Source organism: Branchiostoma lanceolatum, chromosome 15 (assembly GCF_035083965.1).
Source record: "Branchiostoma lanceolatum isolate klBraLanc5 chromosome 15, klBraLanc5.hap2, whole genome shotgun sequence".
Lineage (NCBI taxonomy): Eukaryota > Metazoa > Chordata > Leptocardii > Amphioxiformes > Branchiostomatidae > Branchiostoma > Branchiostoma lanceolatum.
In genome coordinates, this window is record NC_089736.1 from 17,620,142 (window position 1) to 17,639,798 (window position 19,657).

The following is a 19,657-nucleotide window of genomic DNA, read 5'->3' on the forward strand; positions in this document are numbered from 1 at the left end:
TGAGGTTCGAGGATTGATTTTGAGGAATTTTCATAATTCAATGCTCAATGACTCGTCGATTCCCTTGAATTTGACGGAAAATTCCTCAAAATCCATCCTCAGGCAAGCCAGATCGAAAAGCCCTGTTCATACTGAATGGAAGATGCAAAAGATTGGTGTCACATGTTGTGACCTTATACAGTTGAAAATTCAATCATCAGACAAGTACATGATTGTGTAGTTGTCAGCACGGCACAAGCTACGCATGACGGGAGAGCCCTGAACTATGACAGACTTATGTCAATCAAGTTAGAACTTGACTTTGGGGAATATATAGCAAGTATAGAAGATTTCTAAGTTTTAAGTTTAGCCTCCCCTTTAATAAAAACTAAATGCTAACAAAATATGTCCTTTGCCATCACCTGGATGTCAGTTGGCAAGATTAATTGTAACTCCTGACACAATTAATCATCATTACTTCTGCCACCAATCAAGGCACTGCAAATTGCATCTCATAAATCAGGCACAGGTCAAGGCACCAATATCATCACACATCATATGCAAATATATGTGTGACATGCAAATCCTCATGTCAGTGAAGATGTATGATGGAACTTCCACCTCAAAAAAGTTTTCTTTTAACAGAATAAAAGTTTGTAAGGCATGGCACGGTAGAAAAATTGGTGGAGAATATAAATTCATTTGTATGGATTATTTCTTTTTTTTTAATTCAGCCACACCAAATCAACGTTTTGGTTCCTTGGATTGATTGATTGATTGATTGATTGATTGATTGATTGATTGATTGATTGATTGATTGTGAAACAAGAATGCTTTTTAAAAGGATGTCCGGGGGGCCAAGATGGGACTAGCTGATTGGGACTAGCATGAGTGTGATGATAATATTGGTCACCTCGGTGACTTAAATTGGACTACCGTATTTTCACGATTAAAGTATGCACTTTTTAAACTTTTCAAAATCCAAAAAGTGTCTTGAGCCATCACCAAAGCGGGGGTGCGTACTTTATTTGAGGTCACTAACAAATCGGAGCAAAATCTCGAACCAGCCGGGACACGGACGCAGGGAGCTTCAAGTAACACCGATAAACACCATAAAACGTTTCGATAAGAATGTCGACGCATAGAAATAAAGTTGAACTTAAATAAACGACAGTGTTTCATTGGTGTATTAGAGACGAGGGGGAATACAAGCTCAGCCACATTTGGGATAGTGTTCTCGCCGCAAAAGCACCACCTGCATCGGCTACTTACAGCGGCAAGCAGCAGTACTCCAGTCAGAAGCTCTGAAGAAGGTGTCTGACAGATACCAAAACGTCAGCAGGTGAGATTCCTGGTTGTGAAAAAAAAAACTCCAAATATCCTAATGTTCTACCAACCTGATGAAATTATTTTCAGAAATTTAGTTGATGTTTAGTTTATTTGAAACTAGAGTGCCACGACCTCATACCTTTGCCGAATGATATCAAAATTACCGACTGATGCAAGTATCATATTCCTGCCATTTACCAATATGGCGTTATATAGCATTTTCATTCAAATTAGGTCTTCATTTGCCGAAATGATATTTATCAATATTCCCCTCTTTATTGCTTAGAACTCTAATTTCCCGTTCGAACCAGCGGGATTCACGATCTGGATGTCCGTGGACTTGATATTGAATGAGTGTCCCTGCTGGTTGTGTTGTAGATGGTGGAAAATGGCAAAGGAGTAGCGGTTAGCGCTCTTCTTGCAATGTACATTGTTCTACCTTTGTCTTTGTGGTCGACTTGTCTCCCCAATGTACATGTACTAGTACATGTTGTTGCAGTTCGGTTCCTCACATTTCCGTTTGTAGATGACATTGGCTTTGATGCCTTTTTCAGGCCTGTCTTTTGGATGAACCAGTTTCTGCCTGAGAGTTGAGTGAGGTTTGAAGTTAGTGGCAATGTTGAAGTTTTGGAAATAAGTTACAAATTAGGTACAAATGTGAATCTGAATGTAGATTTTTCAAATTCTGAATATTTGTAGTCTTTGCCCACCAAACTTTACAATATGCCCCTTTAAGAACGATAGAAAGTGGGTCATGCAGCCCCCCTGGGGCATTCGTCCTTGAAAACCAGGACACATGTGTCAGACAGATCTGTAAGCCTTTAATATGGACACGTATAAACAGCACCACCTATATATCAGTGCTATAAGCGGGGTACTGTAAAAATTAAGACAATAACTTTACTACCACTGTTCCCATGGCAATGTCTATTTTATTGCCAATCTTGTTTTGTATTTGGGTGCCACTAATAACTGTCATAGGGTTCATGTTGGTCTGAAACAGGTTTGGATATTGTGGTCTGTGAAAATCCTACGGAGGCCCTTGGAAACACCCTTCACGTAAGGGAGGACTACCAGTCCTCTGTTGATCTGACATGTTGTACGGTTCAGGTAGTGGTCACTTGGAAGTTGGAACGGTGGGTCTAGATGCAGAGGCTATGTTTATATCCGATGCATGAGAGGTACCCACACTGCTTATTGATAAGTGTTGTGTTACGTGCACTGTTGATGTTTGCCTGTCCAGAGGGTTTAGCTTTGTGGTCTATTAAAGAGGTGACTAGACTCACAGTTCAAGTACTATGTGGATAGGTTTGCTGTATATATCAACATCCAAAGAACCGTAGAAAGGGTAGGGAGTTGTCTTTTTGTTCCTCAAAGGTGAACTTAATATCAGGGTCAAGGCTGTTGATATGATCCATGTACTCTTGTAAGTGAATCTTTTACTTTAGATTTGTGTCTGTAATTGACTCACTTCTGAATAAGGTCCATGTAAGTGCAACTGAAAATTCAAGGTGAGGTACATTTGCTTACATCATGGAATGTACCAAAACAGAGTGATCATCTTAACTTTCTAGCCCCCCCAAAAAACAGTTTAAAGCTGTTCCAAGAAATTCAATAAAACTGTACTTACCTGCAGCGGTAGAAGGAAACCCATGGCAGTCACATAAAAGAAGAAAAAAAATTATTTAGTATGATGCAAGTCATGAAATATTCTTGTTCACATGCAAAAAAACTAGAGTTCCACGAACACAACATCTTCGCCAAATAATGAAGGCTTATTATGGAGAGTGATTGATATTTACATGCTTTATCACCCCCTGCAAATTTGATCATACACCATATCGTTTGGAAGTTAGGGGGGAGGGGGGGCGAATGAGTCCAGTCTAGATAAGGTTAAAAATCATTTGGTGGTACAGGACTAGTATATGTGTCTAGTGTGCTGATATATTTCATAACTCGGGTCATAAAAAAATATGAGTATGTTGATATTATATGGGCCACAAAGGTTTGATATTGCAGTGTTGTAAGTTGAAAGTGATGATGAAATGGTACAGTCAATATAAACTACGCACAAAAAGTTCGGAAACTCAACTTTGGTCGATCATATTTCCGTTATTTTTTCACCGATTTCAATGTATTACATATCATTTAAAAGCCTTTTTTGATTTCCTTTCCAATGATACCAAACTTATTGTGATTGCGAGTTCATGAAACGAGCATCAGGCCTGCTAAAGTGAGTGGGTCGAAGAAATAAATTGCCCAGATGACCTTACTATAGTCAAACATGCTATTCCGTACATATTCTTCTGTCGATATTGACTTCTGTACGAGGGTATTGTGAAAAATCAACAAGAATAAACAAGACATATTCATGAAAGCTAAATTCTTTATCAAAACCAACAATCTGTGTCTTAGTAACGGGTTAGCAAGGAGTCTTAGTAACGGGTGGCCCAGCCACGCGCTGTCACTACAGCACGGCACCTACTCCTCATACTCGTCACCAGTCGCGCAATGCGATGCTGTGGGATAGCGTCCCATTCCTCCACCAGCAGTCGTCCTAGGTCAGCTAGCGTTGTTCTCTCGGTCACTCTTGCACGGACAGCTCGCCCAAGCTGGTCCCATAGATGTTCGATGGGGTCCAGGTCCGGGCTCTTAGAGGGCCACTCCATCCTCTCTACACCTGCATGCTGGAGATGGTCTGCGATTATCCCTCCCCGGTGTGGGCGGGCGTTATCATCTTGCAGCAAGGCAGTCGGCCCCATGTTATGAAGGAAAGGGATGGCCACCGGATCAAGTACTGTGTCACCATATCTTTCTGCATTGAGGGTTCCTGGTACAATGACAAGTCTTGTCTTTCCCCTGGAGGTAATGCCTCCCCATACCATGACGCTGCCACCACCAAATGCTGTGGTGTAAAAAATTGGATCTTCGATGTGCTAAGAATTACCTTGGATGTTCTGTGTGCTAGAAATAACCTTGGGTGGTCTGTGTTCTAAAAATAACCTTAGAACCTGAGGAAACAATATATTGAATCATCATCCGCGCCCATACCAATAGGATGTCACAGCGCTCGTATGACACCAACAGGGAATTTTGGGCACTTTTTTTCTGTGACCCACTCACGTTATTAGTCCTGGTACTTGTTCCGTGGGTTTTCAATCAGAATAAGTTTGTTATCATAGAAAGGGAATCACACAAGCTTTATAATGATATATAATGCATTAAAATCGGTAAAAAAACAACGGAGATATGATCAACCAAAGTTAAGTTTCCGAACTTTTTGTGCGTAGTTTATATGAATACAATAAATCTTTATTCCATATCATGTACACATTTTGAAAGACATAGTTCATGTGACTTTTCCGTACCTAGTAGTGCTGCAGTTTTGGTGCAGTGTACTCTCCAAGCAGAGGAGTGGGTCCTGCTGTTTTTTGACGTGTTTTTACATTTGTAGGTTTTTTTATCTGGCTTTCTATTTTGTCCCCTTTTCGTTATTTCGCCAACTGTGTGTTGGACAAAAATGCCTAAACTGAACATGTTAAAAACAAGCCGGACCCACTCCTCTGCTTGGAGAGTAGTGCCCCATCTGTTGTTTATATGACCTACATGTACTTTTGCAAGGCCATCTGTTTATATGACCTGTTTACGGGGGCACTGTCACTGTTTGAGATCGAGTCCCATTATGAAATGCAGTTGATTTACAAACTTTCCTAACAAATTATGCAAATTAGCTTCTGATTAACATAATTAGTCTTTGATTATGTAAAGCACCATCTGAGCTCTCTACATACCAAACATCATGACGATCTGTTGACCCCTTCTCAAGTTATTCATGTCCGAACAACAAAACAAAAACACCCGCTGCAGTTCCCAACAAGCCGCTAGGAGGCCCAAACTTACATAACTTACTTCCTGTGCCATGAAATATCTACCCCACAAAAATCATGACCATAGCACTTTTTGCCCCCAAATTTTGAAGCTCCGCTGCAGTACCTTAGGGACCCGCTAGAAGGCCCATTATCGAACTTGACCTTCCTTTTTGTAAACCCTACCCATTCACCATCCATCATACAGAACCATCAACAGCTTCTCGAGTTATCTTGGCAAGATACAAACACAGAAACATACACAAAATATTGCACGCTGCACAATGGTAGAAAAGCACCAGGTAAACCATTTTCGAACTTGACCTCCGTTCCCACAACCGCTACACACCTACAAAAAATCATGAAGATCCATCAACGTTTCCGTCACTTTTTTTGCCCACATGCAAACACACAAACATGCAAATTCCGCTTCAGTACTGTTGAAAAACGCCAGGTAAATAATTTTTGAACTTGACCTTCCTTTGCACAGCCACTACACACCTACCAAAAATTATGAAGATTCATCAAACTTTTTAAGGTTTCTCGAGTTATGCTCTTGACATACATACATCAATGTACAGACACACCCTACAGCTGGCGTAACCGAAAACATAATCTTCTTGGCGAAGATAATAAAATGGACTAATGTATAATAATTGTTGTCTGATTTATCTAAATTGTCATTTATCTTAAAACCACAAAGACAGAGCCTGATATCTGATGCATGCTCTAAATTGGGAAGAAATGTCTCAGAGAACAAAAAAAAGAACAAGAGTCCGTAGCCCACAAACCTCCGTGAAGTAATTATGGTGTTTGTGACTTTGAGGTGTGGGTAAGTGTTTGATGCCCTCTTTGACTACCGACATGCCAGATTTCAGACAAATCCATCAAAAGGACCTTGATTTATAGGTTCAAAGACACAGATCTGCCAGGATGGATTGTCTTCATACTTGGCATGTGGGTAGCTCTTCTTGAGACATCACAATGATTAGATTTTGGGCACCCTAAGAGCTTGCCATAGTACTGCAGTGAAACAACCGATTTTGATATCTCGTGTTCTTGACATGCTATGGTCATGATTTTTAAGTGGTAGATAGCTCTTGGGAGGGAGAGTAATTCATGCAGGCTTTTATTGAACTGCAGGAGCTGACTTTGTTTCAAAGTTTGAAAGAACTCAAGAAGGGGCTGACGGATCGTCATGACATGAGGGCCTCATTTACATGACATGAGGGCCTCATTTACATGATTTATGAGAAAATGCTTTGCTAAGATAAGACTTTCATACATGTACATTGAAAAATTTATGCTATTTGAGTAGAGAAGATGATCAACTGACATAATTCATGCAAATGAGGTCCTTATTTTGCATAGTAAATGGGAAACCTATTGTGATATTTCACTCGAAAAGGTTAACATCATAATGAAATAAGATTGAAATTCTTTACCCTTGTCCTGCTGGCGTTTTTTACACAATTCATTTCTATTAACTTGATTTCTTAATGGCCCTTGACTTTTTCTGTGCTGCTGTGGCATAGTTACTTCAGCCTGCATTCAGTGCAGTTTGCTGCGGTGTAATGCGTTCAGCTGAAAAATACCCCCGACCTGTACATATACAGGACCCACATATAGGCTCTGTAATATACAACCCATGATATAGTATATATGGGTCCAGCAGGACAACGGTTTTACCTTTAAGTTAGCAAAGAAGGCTATTGCAGGATTTCCTCATGAATAATGAAAATGAGGCCCTGATTTGTATGGTTTATATCTGATAATGTTCAACTTGACTTGACTTGCAAATGAATAATGATTGAAATTACCATCACTTACCAATACAGAATTAAAGTGTTTTCTTATCAATTATGCAAATTAGATACTCATTTGCATAATTGATATTTATCAATACTCCTCTCTATCTCAGTTACATATGTCAGTCCTATCATGAAATGCAGTGGATTTACAAACTTTCCACCTTCATTATGCAAATGAGCTCCTGATTCACATGATTTGTATCTTATTGTCTAAATCATTACATTGTCTAAATCATTATATATGCTATCCGTATACCAAAAATCATGACGATCCGTCAACCCCTTCTTGGGTTATTCTCTTTCAATGTCTGAAACAAAATCGGCCCCAGCTATACACAGACACACAAACGGCACCTTGGCAAAGGATAAATAATGATTTCCTTAAAAGTTGTTGTCATTTATAAATTTAAAATCATATACAGGTAGCTATAGCTGTTCATAATAACACTAGGCAGTAATCAAGTCATGTCAGGTCGGACCCGCAGCTAACATCTACCGTACTTAGAGATCAGATAACTTCACCAGCTACACCTGGAACGATGTCCGCTTGGAGAGCGCTGACCAGGCTAATGGCACAAATACATGTACACTCCATTCACATTCAAAAAATCTTATCGGTTCAGAATGTCTCGGAACTATCTTATTTCTTAAGCGTGAACGGTCCCAAACCGCTTAGATTTCCTCGGATCCAGATCCTTCACAATCCACCTCCGAGAGGTAGTTTAGGCAGTTTGTAGCAAATCCATTTCATGGATAGATTCCGACTTGCAATCAGTTTTTTTCAGGGTTTTGACGTCATACTTACATATACATTCTAATAGATAAGGGGAGCTAACCCTTACTGTGTACAAATAGGTGAAAATATCAAAGGATGTCTAGACCTACGGTCCAATTGTGTAAATGACACATTGGACTCAACATGTTGATTTACTCATATCTATTGACTGTTTGTATGTATAGATGTAGAAGACCTTAGAAAAGTCGTTGTACTTTTGTTGTGTCAAAAAAGATTTCCGTATAACGTTGTGATATTGTGACTACATCTCAAGTGCAGCAGAACGTACAGCCTGTTCCACAAGCTCGTCAAGATAGGGGTGCTTTTGAAATATTACATTACCGATAAAAGCTGTTACGGTGAAAAAAGACAACGTGGATCATCTTGTGCATCCTAGCAGACGATATGCCAAGTTACATATCAATGCAGCAAAGGGATCCTGAGTTGTAGCTGGGAACGTATACACAGGAGGAGACCTTCTTCGCGGAGGTGACAATGGTAGTAAATTTGAAAATAAAGCACTTATTTATATTTTCTCTATGAGAACCACAGCACTGGAAAACAAAGTTATTCAAGATTAGCCATGACAGATAATATAAAACAAAGGAAAAGTCATACTGCAACAATTAAAACCAAAAGCAGTTTTTCAGCGATGCACATGCAATGAATTTCCATATATCTCAGCCAATTCCTACCTCTTCGTCTAGTCCTGTTGGCCTACGGATATCACTCGTAGCGTACATTGTATCTCCTTTACTTCAGCAATTTCAAACAGATTATACACTTATCTCTATGTCTTATACTTTCCCCAAGGCATATTCAGTTTTTTTTGTTCACCTTTGTTTTGTTTTGCCATTAGCATTGAGATTTATTGCAACTTAATGACACTTGCAGACCTGAGCTTAACATTTTCTATGCCATATTTCATCTTTCTTTGGACATGTGGTATTTCTGATTTGGTCCGTAAACAATGTTAAAGCATTACTTTTCAATTGTATCTGTTAATTTGCATGACAAGAAGTCATTTCAAAAATGCTTACAGTACTTTTATGGCTCAATAAGATATAGTATGGACCACTACATATTGTACATATCCATTCTACCATAAAATATTATCATACATTCTGCAGCAAAGCTTTCAACAATCTATCTCTATCAAATATGAAATACAAATAAATTACACCACCACTGAGAATAACAAATAATACTAACCTTTGGAAGGTTAAAATAGTGCATTCTTTTTTCCAACTGTCATTTTTTTAACAAGCCTTGTCATTGACAGAAACAGGTGTGAACACTTACTACATCTTAGTGTCTTGTTAAGTAAGTCAGGTTACTTGAAATATTTAGATGAACTGCTGATATTGAATGATAGCTGGTGTCAATCAACATGGATTATTTTACTTCTCAGTTATTAGAGCACTCATAGGAACAACCTTACCTTGTCATCATATACTGGATGAAGACTGGCTATAGTCCTACGACGTGCTATTGCATACATTTTTCACTTTCTCCTTAACTTATACAACACATTTTGAGGTACAGCAGCTGCACCTCATCTATAACACGGTATTGTAACTGCCTGCAGAAAGCATCTGAAATTTGTTTGGAAATAAAGACAGTGACCTGTGACATTTATATCATTAAAGCCATGGTACTTAAGTGATCTTTCCACAGTGGCAACCCCTTTATTCATCAAACAAAGCAATACCTCGAATAATTGCTAAGCATGATTGAAAAGAGAACAATAGTACAAAAGCATGATGTAGCTTTACAAAATTGCCTGACAGTACACATGTTAGATGCTGTGTTAGGCCAATGTTTTGTCTCTGCCATTCAATCATGAAAAATTGGCATGGATCATGAAAGGGACCTACATGTAACGTAACATGACCAGTTAACGTCCGATTTATTAAAAACGTTATTTATCTTAAAACCGCGCGGACAGAGCCAAATGTTAAACCAATGGGCAGAAATATCAGCTATTCTAACAAGAAAAATGCATGGTCTGTAAGTTTTTCTCCGCCTGTCTAACGCCGTGCGAGCATGTATTTATACTGGCCATATGATGTAGAATACGGCTAGGCTTACCCAATATCGTCCACTACGGTCTTTTCCCTTCTAGCGCTATGCTTGAAGAACATAGACCGGAAAAAAATGCACAGTAACTTTCGAAAGTAGTCTACAGACAAATGACAGTAAAGTTACTATGTTTGTCCCTCCGCTTGCCTGACGCGATGGAAAAAAACAATGTTTGTGTTGTTATTTCCCCGACATCAGCAGCACGTGGCGTTCACGTGATAAATGCATGGCCATGATGTTATGCCGTGCAAAAATGCATCATCTGAGCGGGGGTCGCTAGGTTAACGTTGTATCAAACCTTTCTAAAACTGGCAAGAGTTTCAAACCTCGAATCACCATGGATAGTCTGAATATCAAAGAAAGGTTTAACGTCAGCTATTTCTAAAGTTTGCTAGCTATCGTGTAAGTTTAATAATAGAAACTCATGATGAAGCAAGTGGTGTCGAATTACATATGAAATACGACATGCATGACGCTTCCGTGCAACTTGTTGTTACTGGTTCAGGAGTTTATTCTGTTATGTCGCTGGACGTAAACCTTTTTCATTGTTTTGTATAAAAGAGAGAGATGGCTAAGGATCATACTTATGATATATGACGTTCTTTGTTGCTCATGAGAACAGGCTTCTGCATAATACACCGCGACATGTGGACATGACCCAAACTGGACGTAAACTGCTCCCGCACGTAAATAGGTCATGTTACGTTACCATATTCATAAAATAAAATGGGTATCTCACTGGGCCACGCCTGTATTCGCCTCTCCATACATGCATATCACATTCAAGCAGTTGTATGGAAGGGACCCAAATTCCAACTTGCCCAAAACAGACAACAGCGTCCATTCTCATATTGAAAATAACTGGAAGGAACTGGAGACCGAACTATCAAAACACCCGTTAGTTTAGATACAGAAATACAACCAAACAAAATTAATCAAGCAATCTCACAATTAAAGAATGGTAAAGCTTCAGACAATGATCTGATTTTAAATGAAATTTTGAAATGTGCCGCACAATCTCCAAGCAGATCTAAGGGTTGCAAAGACCATATACAACTGGCAGAAGAAGTTTTTATTGCAACCAGAGCAATCTGCTTGGAGATTACCGCACATATTCTAACAAAGCCATTGGCGAATTTCTTCAACCTAGTCATGTCATCAGGCGACTTCCCAAACAGGCTGTGTGAAAGCCATATTGTACCACTTCACAAAGAAGGTTCTAAAGGTACAAGGGAGTAGGAGGGGGGAAATTTGCGGTGGTTTTAAGTTTGCAGTGACAAGCTTACCGCGAAAACTGCAAAACATAAAACCACCACAAACATTTCTGCATTTACAGTAAATAACTGTAAATGCTTTGTGAAGCCACCTTGCTTAATAATGCCCCCTGGGAGCCAGTCAGACCCACTTTCTAACATACAGTTCCTGAGATACTTGCTACGTAATAGATAGCTGATGGGAGTGGCCAAGATATCTGGATATAACAGCAGTCCCGCCCACCGAGGGGTTTCTAGTCTCCCCGAGGGCGAAGCCCGAGTGGAGACTAGAAACCCCAAGGTGGCGGGACTGCTGAATTATATCCAGATATCGAGGCCAATACCATCAGCTATCTAATTTAGCCCATGGCATACTTCCCCGAAGCTTCCCTAGTTCAGCAGCTCTACTAAACTTTACTTTATTTTGTCCTGAAACTCAAGAAATCTCTCTTTTTGCTGGACATGCTGACAAACAAGTAACAGCTGCAAGGCCCGCACAGACAATCTCTGTAAAACATATGGGGAGAGTCCCAAATCCCCGGGCAATTAGAAATCAGAGCAGGGATTGGTCAGAATAGGTCACATGGTTATATCACCCACACTTTTTCTATATCACCCACAGTTTTTCTATATCACCCACAGATATCACTCACACTTTTCTGATATCCCACACTATGTGGATATAACCACAGAAAATTGGGGCTTCCCATTGGCTGAGGGGAAGTAGCCATGGGCTAAATTAGGCAAACTCCTGGGGACTGACATTCCTGTGGACACATTCCTGTACAATTCCTAGAATTCTTGCAGACTATACAATACTATACCATTAGGATTGCCCCTGAGACTAGACGTCACCAAAAACTGGTTGTCATTATAAGATTTCAATTGTTTCAGTCCAACATAACTCCTAAAAAAACTTGGATAGTCATCAACAGGTGTCATCTAGATGTAGTAAGTTCAGTAAAATGAGTTGTATATACATGTAGGCAAACTTTGCACAATTGATCACTTTTCCTTGGATGTTTTGTAGAAAATCACACATTTTCTTGTTGCCCTGAAAAACAAACTTATTGTTATACCTGTCAAAAAAGGAGGCACAGTACTAGTCACTTTCCACAGAAAGACAACTGCAGGAAGTTTCTAAGAGCAAAGAGGTAGACATCAATCAAGACGTGGTTAGTCCAGACCAGCTGACAGTTTGTAAACAAATTTCATTGATTGCTATCTCTCTGATCAGTCAGTGTCTCCTCAGAAATTTAACACCATGACTGTTCATGGCTCATTTAGGCCCCGTTCATGATTCAAAAAGTAAAACGGTTCGAACAGTTTCAGCAAAATAAATCGAATTATTAGTGAACATGAACGCTTTGTAACGGTTTCATTCCGTTTCATTCGTAGGTGTGTTTGAACTTTCTTAGTTTGTTTCCTTGATTTTCGTTTTTACCATTAGAGTTCAGTTCTGAATAATAAGTTTGAAGAAATATATCTTTTAATCTTTGTTTCACTTTTGACTGAACTGAAGGTATATTACGGTCTTGGTTTAACAATAGGTAGCTAAAACCGGAGAATCTTATTTACGTTTGAAAGCCAACATGGCGGTGTTGGTGTAGGTCTTGCTGTACAAGGAATGCTTGATACTGTAAACTACTTGTCGGTACTTCTCTAGTTAACCTGCTATAATAAGGATAAAGCCTACTGTAAGCCTCGATCCACAAGGGGAATCTGCCAAGTTTGGCCCTTGTGGCGAGGTTACTGGCGTTTCTTCTAACCCCTATGATAGCTTTACAGAACTTCAGACGCGCTTGCTCCAGTGGGGAATTATCATTTAAACCAGCCTTGCCCCACACTTCTGCGCCATACAATAATATGGGCACAACGCATGCATCAAATAGCTTACATTGCAGTGACACTGAGGGATTGTTTTCTCCCAGAGTCGTTTTTATACTGAACAGTGCTCTTAATGCTTTCTTTTGGAGAGATTTCATGGCTGTGTTGAAGTTACACTCCGCGGTAAATACCACGTCTAGATAGCCATAAGATGAGACTAAATCTAAATCTTTGTCGAATAGATAGAATCTAAAGTTTGATCATATTTTTCCCTTTCTATTCAAAATGATAATTTTCGTTTTCTTTAGGTTTTCTGTTAATTTCCACTTGTTACAGTAGCGGCCGAGAATATTGATTGCGCTCTGTAGACCACGTTGACGACAAGATGATGACAAGATGACGATGGCATCGGCATAAAATAAACTTGATGCTTTGGATGGGTTAAGGATAGGGGCTCCTGTATTGAGCTCGTTTACCAGATCGCTGATGTATAAATTAAATGACGACGGGCTTAAAACACAACCCTGCCTCACACTGATCTCTATGGGGAAGCTTTCACTTAAACCTACATTTTTCTTCACGCAAGCTTCTGATTGATTGTATAAACTTTTTATGATTTCGAAAAAATTACCAGAAATGCCTTTTGATAGAAGTTTGAAGAAGAGACCATGATGCCAAACAGAATCGAAAGCCTTCGATAGATCGACAAAACAAGCAATGAGGCGTTTACCGGACAGTGCTTAGAAATCAATGTTTTCAATATAAGATATTATCTGCTGTTCTGTATTTTTTTCTGAATCCAGTCTGGTTAGGTTTTAATATTCCATTTCCTTCCATAAGGTTTGATAATCTTTTGATTAGGATCAAGCTAAATAACTTTCCCAGACAGCCAGAAATTGAAATACCCCGATAATTGTCGGGGTCGTCTTTTCTTCCTGCCTTGTGTATTGGTACAATGTAACTTCTAGACCAGTCTTGAGGGAAGATTCTTGTTTCTAGTACGCTATTGAATAGCTTTGCAAGAGGTCGCAATAAAAGTCTTTTCCTCCCTTTTAACATTTCATTAACTATCATATCTTCCCCACTAGACTTTTTGGTTTTAAGTGCCTGGATCGCATTACTAATTTCGTATTCCGTGATATGAGAATCCAGTGGTCCTTGACTTGTGTTGTCTTTTTGGAGCACATTTAATTTGTCTAGTGCTTCTTTTTCAAAATTTGAGTCAAAGACCTGTTTCTCAAATCTAGACTAAGTCTTGCTGTGAATGGATTTAAAGACTTCTACCCATGTACCTGTTGGTATGTCTACTTGGTTTGTTGATTTTTCATTCTTTAGTTTTTTAAGTAAGTTCCAGAATGTTCCAGGTTGTTTTCCTGTAGATTTTGTAGTTGCATCAAACAATAATTTTCATGTTCCCTCTTGCGTTTTTGAATTAGTTTGTTAAATTCTTTCTTTTTCCTGAAATAGTTGGGTTACGCATCAGTAGATATCTTAAATTCTGTAGCTCGTTTCGCGTCTCAAAACAAGATTTTTCAAACCAACGTTTGTTTCTATTGGATTGTTTCGGTCTCTTTTTACATTTCACCTTTTAATGACATTCTCCCCGCCATTACTAATATTTCCTGAAACTCTCTTACTTTTTGGACTATGTCTGTTTTTGCTGTTGTAGTGTTTAGACCAAAAGACGAGAAGTCTTCTAATTTCTGAATGATCTTTGGGCAGCTTAAAGCATCTATAAATTTTTTGGTGGAGTCTGGACCCCAAACAAATCTCTCTGGAAAAAGGCGTGAATTTGATTTTGTTTCTTTTACATATTCAGATGGAAGACACAATAAGCTAATATTTAAAGAGATCATGCAGTGATCTGAGAAGTCTGTCAATGGATGGACTTTGAACATATTGATGCTATGAAATAGTGCACTGCTTGATATAATACTAGTCTACTGTGCTGCAGCTATTTGGTTGATAGCATGTGTATTTGCCACTCAAGTCCCCAGTATCCTTCCATTCAGTATACGCAGGTCAGACTGAGTGTATAAATCTATCAAGCTTTTACCAAATGCGTTTGCAGGATTGTTATCATAAAAATTTCTAGGAATGTCTATATTATTAGTGAGCATTTCAGGCTCGAGGTCTGAATCTAAGGGGCCATCTTTGTTAAAATCTTGTAGGGAACCTACAGTGCACAGTACACATGGGCTGTTAAAGTCTCCCCCAAGAATCACATACTAGTAACCTTTCGAGGAAAAAGACGCTACATCCTGCTCTAAAACATCAAAAATAGAATCTCCCGCCCTTTTGTCGACAGTCGAATTAACAGGACTAATATATACATCACATAGGAAAATGTCTTTGGAGATACCCAAAAGATCCTTTGATATACGAACCAAGAGTAAATCTTTGCATTCAGAAGTGCCCCGTTCTCTTTTTATGTACTTTTTAAATTCTTTTCTAAAATAAAATATGATTCCTCCTGAATTTCTTCTAGCTTTCTGTTGTTTCTCTCTTAATGATGAGAAATGATGAAAATTTGAAATATCAACTTCTGAAGACTCGTTACTCCAGGTTTCAATAAGAGCGAAGAGATCCAGTTTCTCTAAACTACTTCTAAAACTACCTTCCTCAAGTGTCTTACCTAAACCATGTACATTCCAAAACCCAATGTTACATGAACTATAAGTAGACATAATTTTGCCAAAGATATCAGAGTACTGACTTGTTCCCTACTTTTACGGTAAATAATACTACATTAACTTTCTTTAATCATCTACACTTGTAAACTTCTATATTATAACTTGTTGACTAGCACTATACGATTTCTTTTGAAAGTTGGTACTTAACTAATTAACCTTATGTTAGTATCCAGCGACATCGTAGCCTCTGTGCCACTGGTATTCTCCGTAGGGCTGAGGTCGGAACCAATTCCGGGGACCGTTTGGATCTTCCGGAAACCAGTTCATGTTGTCGTACCCTCGGTATGTTGGGAAGGGGGGGAAGGTTCAGGTCACCATCCCTTTAACTCGATTGCAGGACCCCATCGCTCCATGGCCATGTCAGGCTGTCGCTGCGGAAGATGGTCCCTTGTCACTTTCTGATTCACGCCTCTGTTGTATCTTGAGTGGTCCCGGTTTCGGGTGTCCGGTGGCGCATGTCTCGGTGTTGTGGGGTGAGCGCTCTCCCAGATCCTTTCTGCGCCACTATTTCTCCGTGTTTCGGTAGATTGTCCGCCATTCCATGGTTCCGTTTTGTCGCAAGGGCAATGCCTGTGCTGGACGACAGCTCCAGGGTTCCCTGATACTTTGCGAGGGCGGTATTGGAGCCTTGCGGTCGTTACGGGGTTCCTCGAATCTTTGCGCAGATGGTGTTGGAGTCTGCCAGTTGTATTCCCTCTGTTGTTCGGCGTTGTTTCTTCCTCTCTTCCATCTGTTGTACATCCCCAGACCGACTGTGATACTTTGCTACGTTACCAAATGGAGACTACAAAGGACAGCAAAAGGTTGGTTGGCTCCCAAAAGAGGTATATTTTCACGTTTTTGTAATATCATCCAACGGAAATCTAAGATATTACGGCGCAAAGCAAAAACAAACCCCTCCCTCTTCATTCACATACTTCAAGTCCTGTAGGTCTTGGTATTTCAAAAAATCGTCAAAGAAGCCGCCGAATTCTGCTAAATTGCTAAACCAAAACAAAAGAACCTTGAGCTAAAGCCTACATTTTCACGTTTTTTGGGGGGGATTTCATCCAGTGGAAATCTAAAATATTGCCAGGCGAAGCGATGTAAAGAAAGGCTAGACAGAGCACACGACCCCCTCCCAACGCACGTCAAAATTACGGTCACAACCGCTAAAATTCTGTTATATTTCTACCACGTATCTCAAGGATCCCAGCCCTGGATTTTTTCTCAACTTGAGCTAACATTATCAGGGAAACTACAAGCATGCAGTGTAAACATATACGATGTGTGGCGCGCGTTCAACAGCCCGTCATGTGTGTGTGTGTGTGTGTGAAGAGTATAACTCGAGAATGTCTGAATGGATTGTCTTCATACTTGGTATGTGGGTAGGTCTTCTTGAGACCTTGAAATAATCAGATTTTGGGCCCCCCCAGTGGCTTGCTATGGTACTGCAGCGGAACTTCCGAATTTGATATCTAGTGTTCTTGACATGCTATATATGGTCATGATTTTGAGTGGTAGATAGCTCTTGGGAGGGAGAGTATGTTGTGTAGGTTTGAGGCCCCCCTAACGGCTTTTTTGGAACTGCAGGAGCCAATTTTTGTTCAAACTTTGAAAGGCAGTAACTCGAGAAAAAGGGGTTGACAGATCGTCATGATATTTGGTATGTAGATAGCTTGAGTGATGATTGAGAAGATCAATATCAAGTATGCAGATCAGTAGCTAATTTGCATAATTAATATGAAAAGTTTATAAATCCGCTGCATTCTATGTAGGACTGTCAAACATGTGATTTGTGTAACTGAGAAAGGTAGGAATATCGTTATAAATCAACTATGCAAATGAACACCTGATTTGCATAATCAATGGCAAGATACTATAACTCCATAATGGCTAATCGATTTCATTTTTGCAGCATTTGGAAGTTAAGTAAATGTGGACATAATCAGACATGAATCATGCAAATGAGGACCTCATTTACATAGTTTATGAGTAAATGCTACAATACCCTTCCTTGCTAAGATAAGATTTTCCTACTGTGTTATTTGGGTAGAGAAGATTATCAACTCAGATAATCCATGCAAATGAGGTCCTTATTTGTATAATGAATGGAAAAGACTTATGATATGCCACCCAAAAGGGTTAACATGAGTCGGCAAAGGTATGGGGTTGTGGAACTCTAGTTAATCAATACAATAACAAAGATCTATTTTTCAGACTATGAAAGTTTGATGTGTGACTGAGATTAGAATGTGTGATTGATATAATCTGTGAAACATTGTCTGGAGTACAGACAAGGTCTCATGAATATTTCAAGCTTAATGCTTTACAGTTTCTGTCTGGATTGTCTCAACACAGACTGAAAGAAAGCTTAAATGGACTTCAAACCAATCAAATTTAGATTTGGGCTATTTCATTAAAAAAAAAACTTCAGGGGGCACACAAGAAGACAATTTTTCTGCTAACATTATTACAAAAGTTTGCTTTTTTGTTTGTCTGTTTGAACCTTTGATTATTCATGAGAAGCTCAAATCGGCCTGCAGGCCTCTTTTCATTGAGGTTCAAGGGGTTCATTGAGGTTCAAGAGGTTCATTGAGGTTCAAGTTCAAGGGGGAGTCACATTTGTGAAAGTGTAGTATGGTGGGAGCAAGAATGATGAAATTCATGGAAAGACACAGATTAGAATAAAGAATTAGAGGCAAGAAATTGCAAGAAGATAAGTACCCCAGAGCGAATGGAATCATCATTGAATTCATCTAACGTTAAACCTAAAGTACAAGACAACATCCAATATATATGGTGAATTGTGTATTTTTGTCACTTCATCTGCTACAAATTGGTAACGTTACAATATCAACACGTCTTCTCTGGACAGATATTGTTTCAAAATAAACGGTGAGTGTTTGGAAAATGATCCCCCCGCTGTTGGTACGCCTCGTAGAGTAGAGTAGAGTAGAGTAGAGTAGAGTAGAGTAGAGTAGAGTAGAGTAGAGTAGAGTAGAGTAGAGTAGAGTAGAGTAGAGTAGAGTAATTTTTGTTTGTTTTGAAAGTGCAATCTAAGAGGCAAACTTAACAAAAGCATATTTAGATATAGCTGAATGTAGTTAGTTGCGGTCATAAATTAGTAATAGTTATCAGAAATTGAGAAACGCTGACACTATACTGCACACGGCACCATGGTGGAGTGATCTTGACTTCCTGAGGGTTTGTTTTTCTAACTATTTAATTTAAACATCCAATTAAATAATGTCCGTGCCAGACCCTGCTATAAAGGAAGCGTGTCTTTTACCTACCGGCTCAACATCGTCAAGCAACTGCTGGTTCGCCATGTCAGTTTTTAAGAGAAGTCTTCAGTCAAGGTCTGACGTCTTGTTCATCGGTCCATCTTGAATTTGGGTCAGTCTAACATGCCATCATTATGAAAATAGGGGTGTGAGCGTGCAATATACAAGTGAGTTGCCATCTCTTGAACAATCCAAATTAAAACCAGAAGTACTTGAATACTTCAAAATTTCTGAGAAAGTGCTTTTGAAGATAGACAGCGGCTTGATGTTTTTATATTGGATGTTGTTGTTATTTTTTATATACAACCTTGTGTTAGGATATTTCTCATGACCTTTAACCTCGATCCTCAATCTTTTGAGCCATTAGGCCACGTGGTAAAAGCCAAACCGGACCGTTATGGCTTCTGATTAGGCTGAAGTACTGCATGAATCCTTGGTACTGTACCCATCATGTGATAGAGAGAGAGAGAGTGTGTGTGTGTGTGTGTGTGTGTGTGTGTGTGTGTGTGTGTGTGTGTGTGTGTGTGTGTGTGTGTGTGTGTGTGTGTGTGTGTGTGTGTGTGTGTGTCCACGTGTTTGCGCGCGTGTGTAACCGTTATTTGCATGTCAGTACTAATTGTCACAATGTATGTATTTGCGTGTGTGTGACTGTGTGTGTCACCGTGTGCACGTGTGTGTGCGCGCGTGTGTAACCGTTATTTGTATATCAGTATTTGTGTCACGGTATTTGTGTGTGCGTCTGACTGTGTGTGTGCGTGTGTGTGTGTGTGCACCTG

General features: G+C 39.4%; 1 protein-coding gene across 6 annotated transcripts in view; it reads right to left on the reverse strand.

The window, feature by feature from the left end:
• The window catches only part of LOC136421172 (dipeptidyl aminopeptidase-like protein 6), a 329,761-nt gene that overhangs the window by 131,059 nt on the left and 179,045 nt on the right, over positions 1-19,657 (reverse strand). Inside the window, exon 1 of one of the 6 annotated variants that reach the window (XM_066408340.1) lies at positions 18,891-19,015. The exons of the other annotated variants lie outside the window; for them this stretch is intronic. Within the exon in view, the coding sequence (XP_066264437.1) occupies positions 18,891-18,926 (36 nt within the window). The 5' untranslated portion in view covers positions 18,927-19,015. Of the gene's footprint in view, positions 1-18,890; positions 19,016-19,657 lie in introns of those variants that run through there. 6 annotated transcript variants of the gene reach the window in all.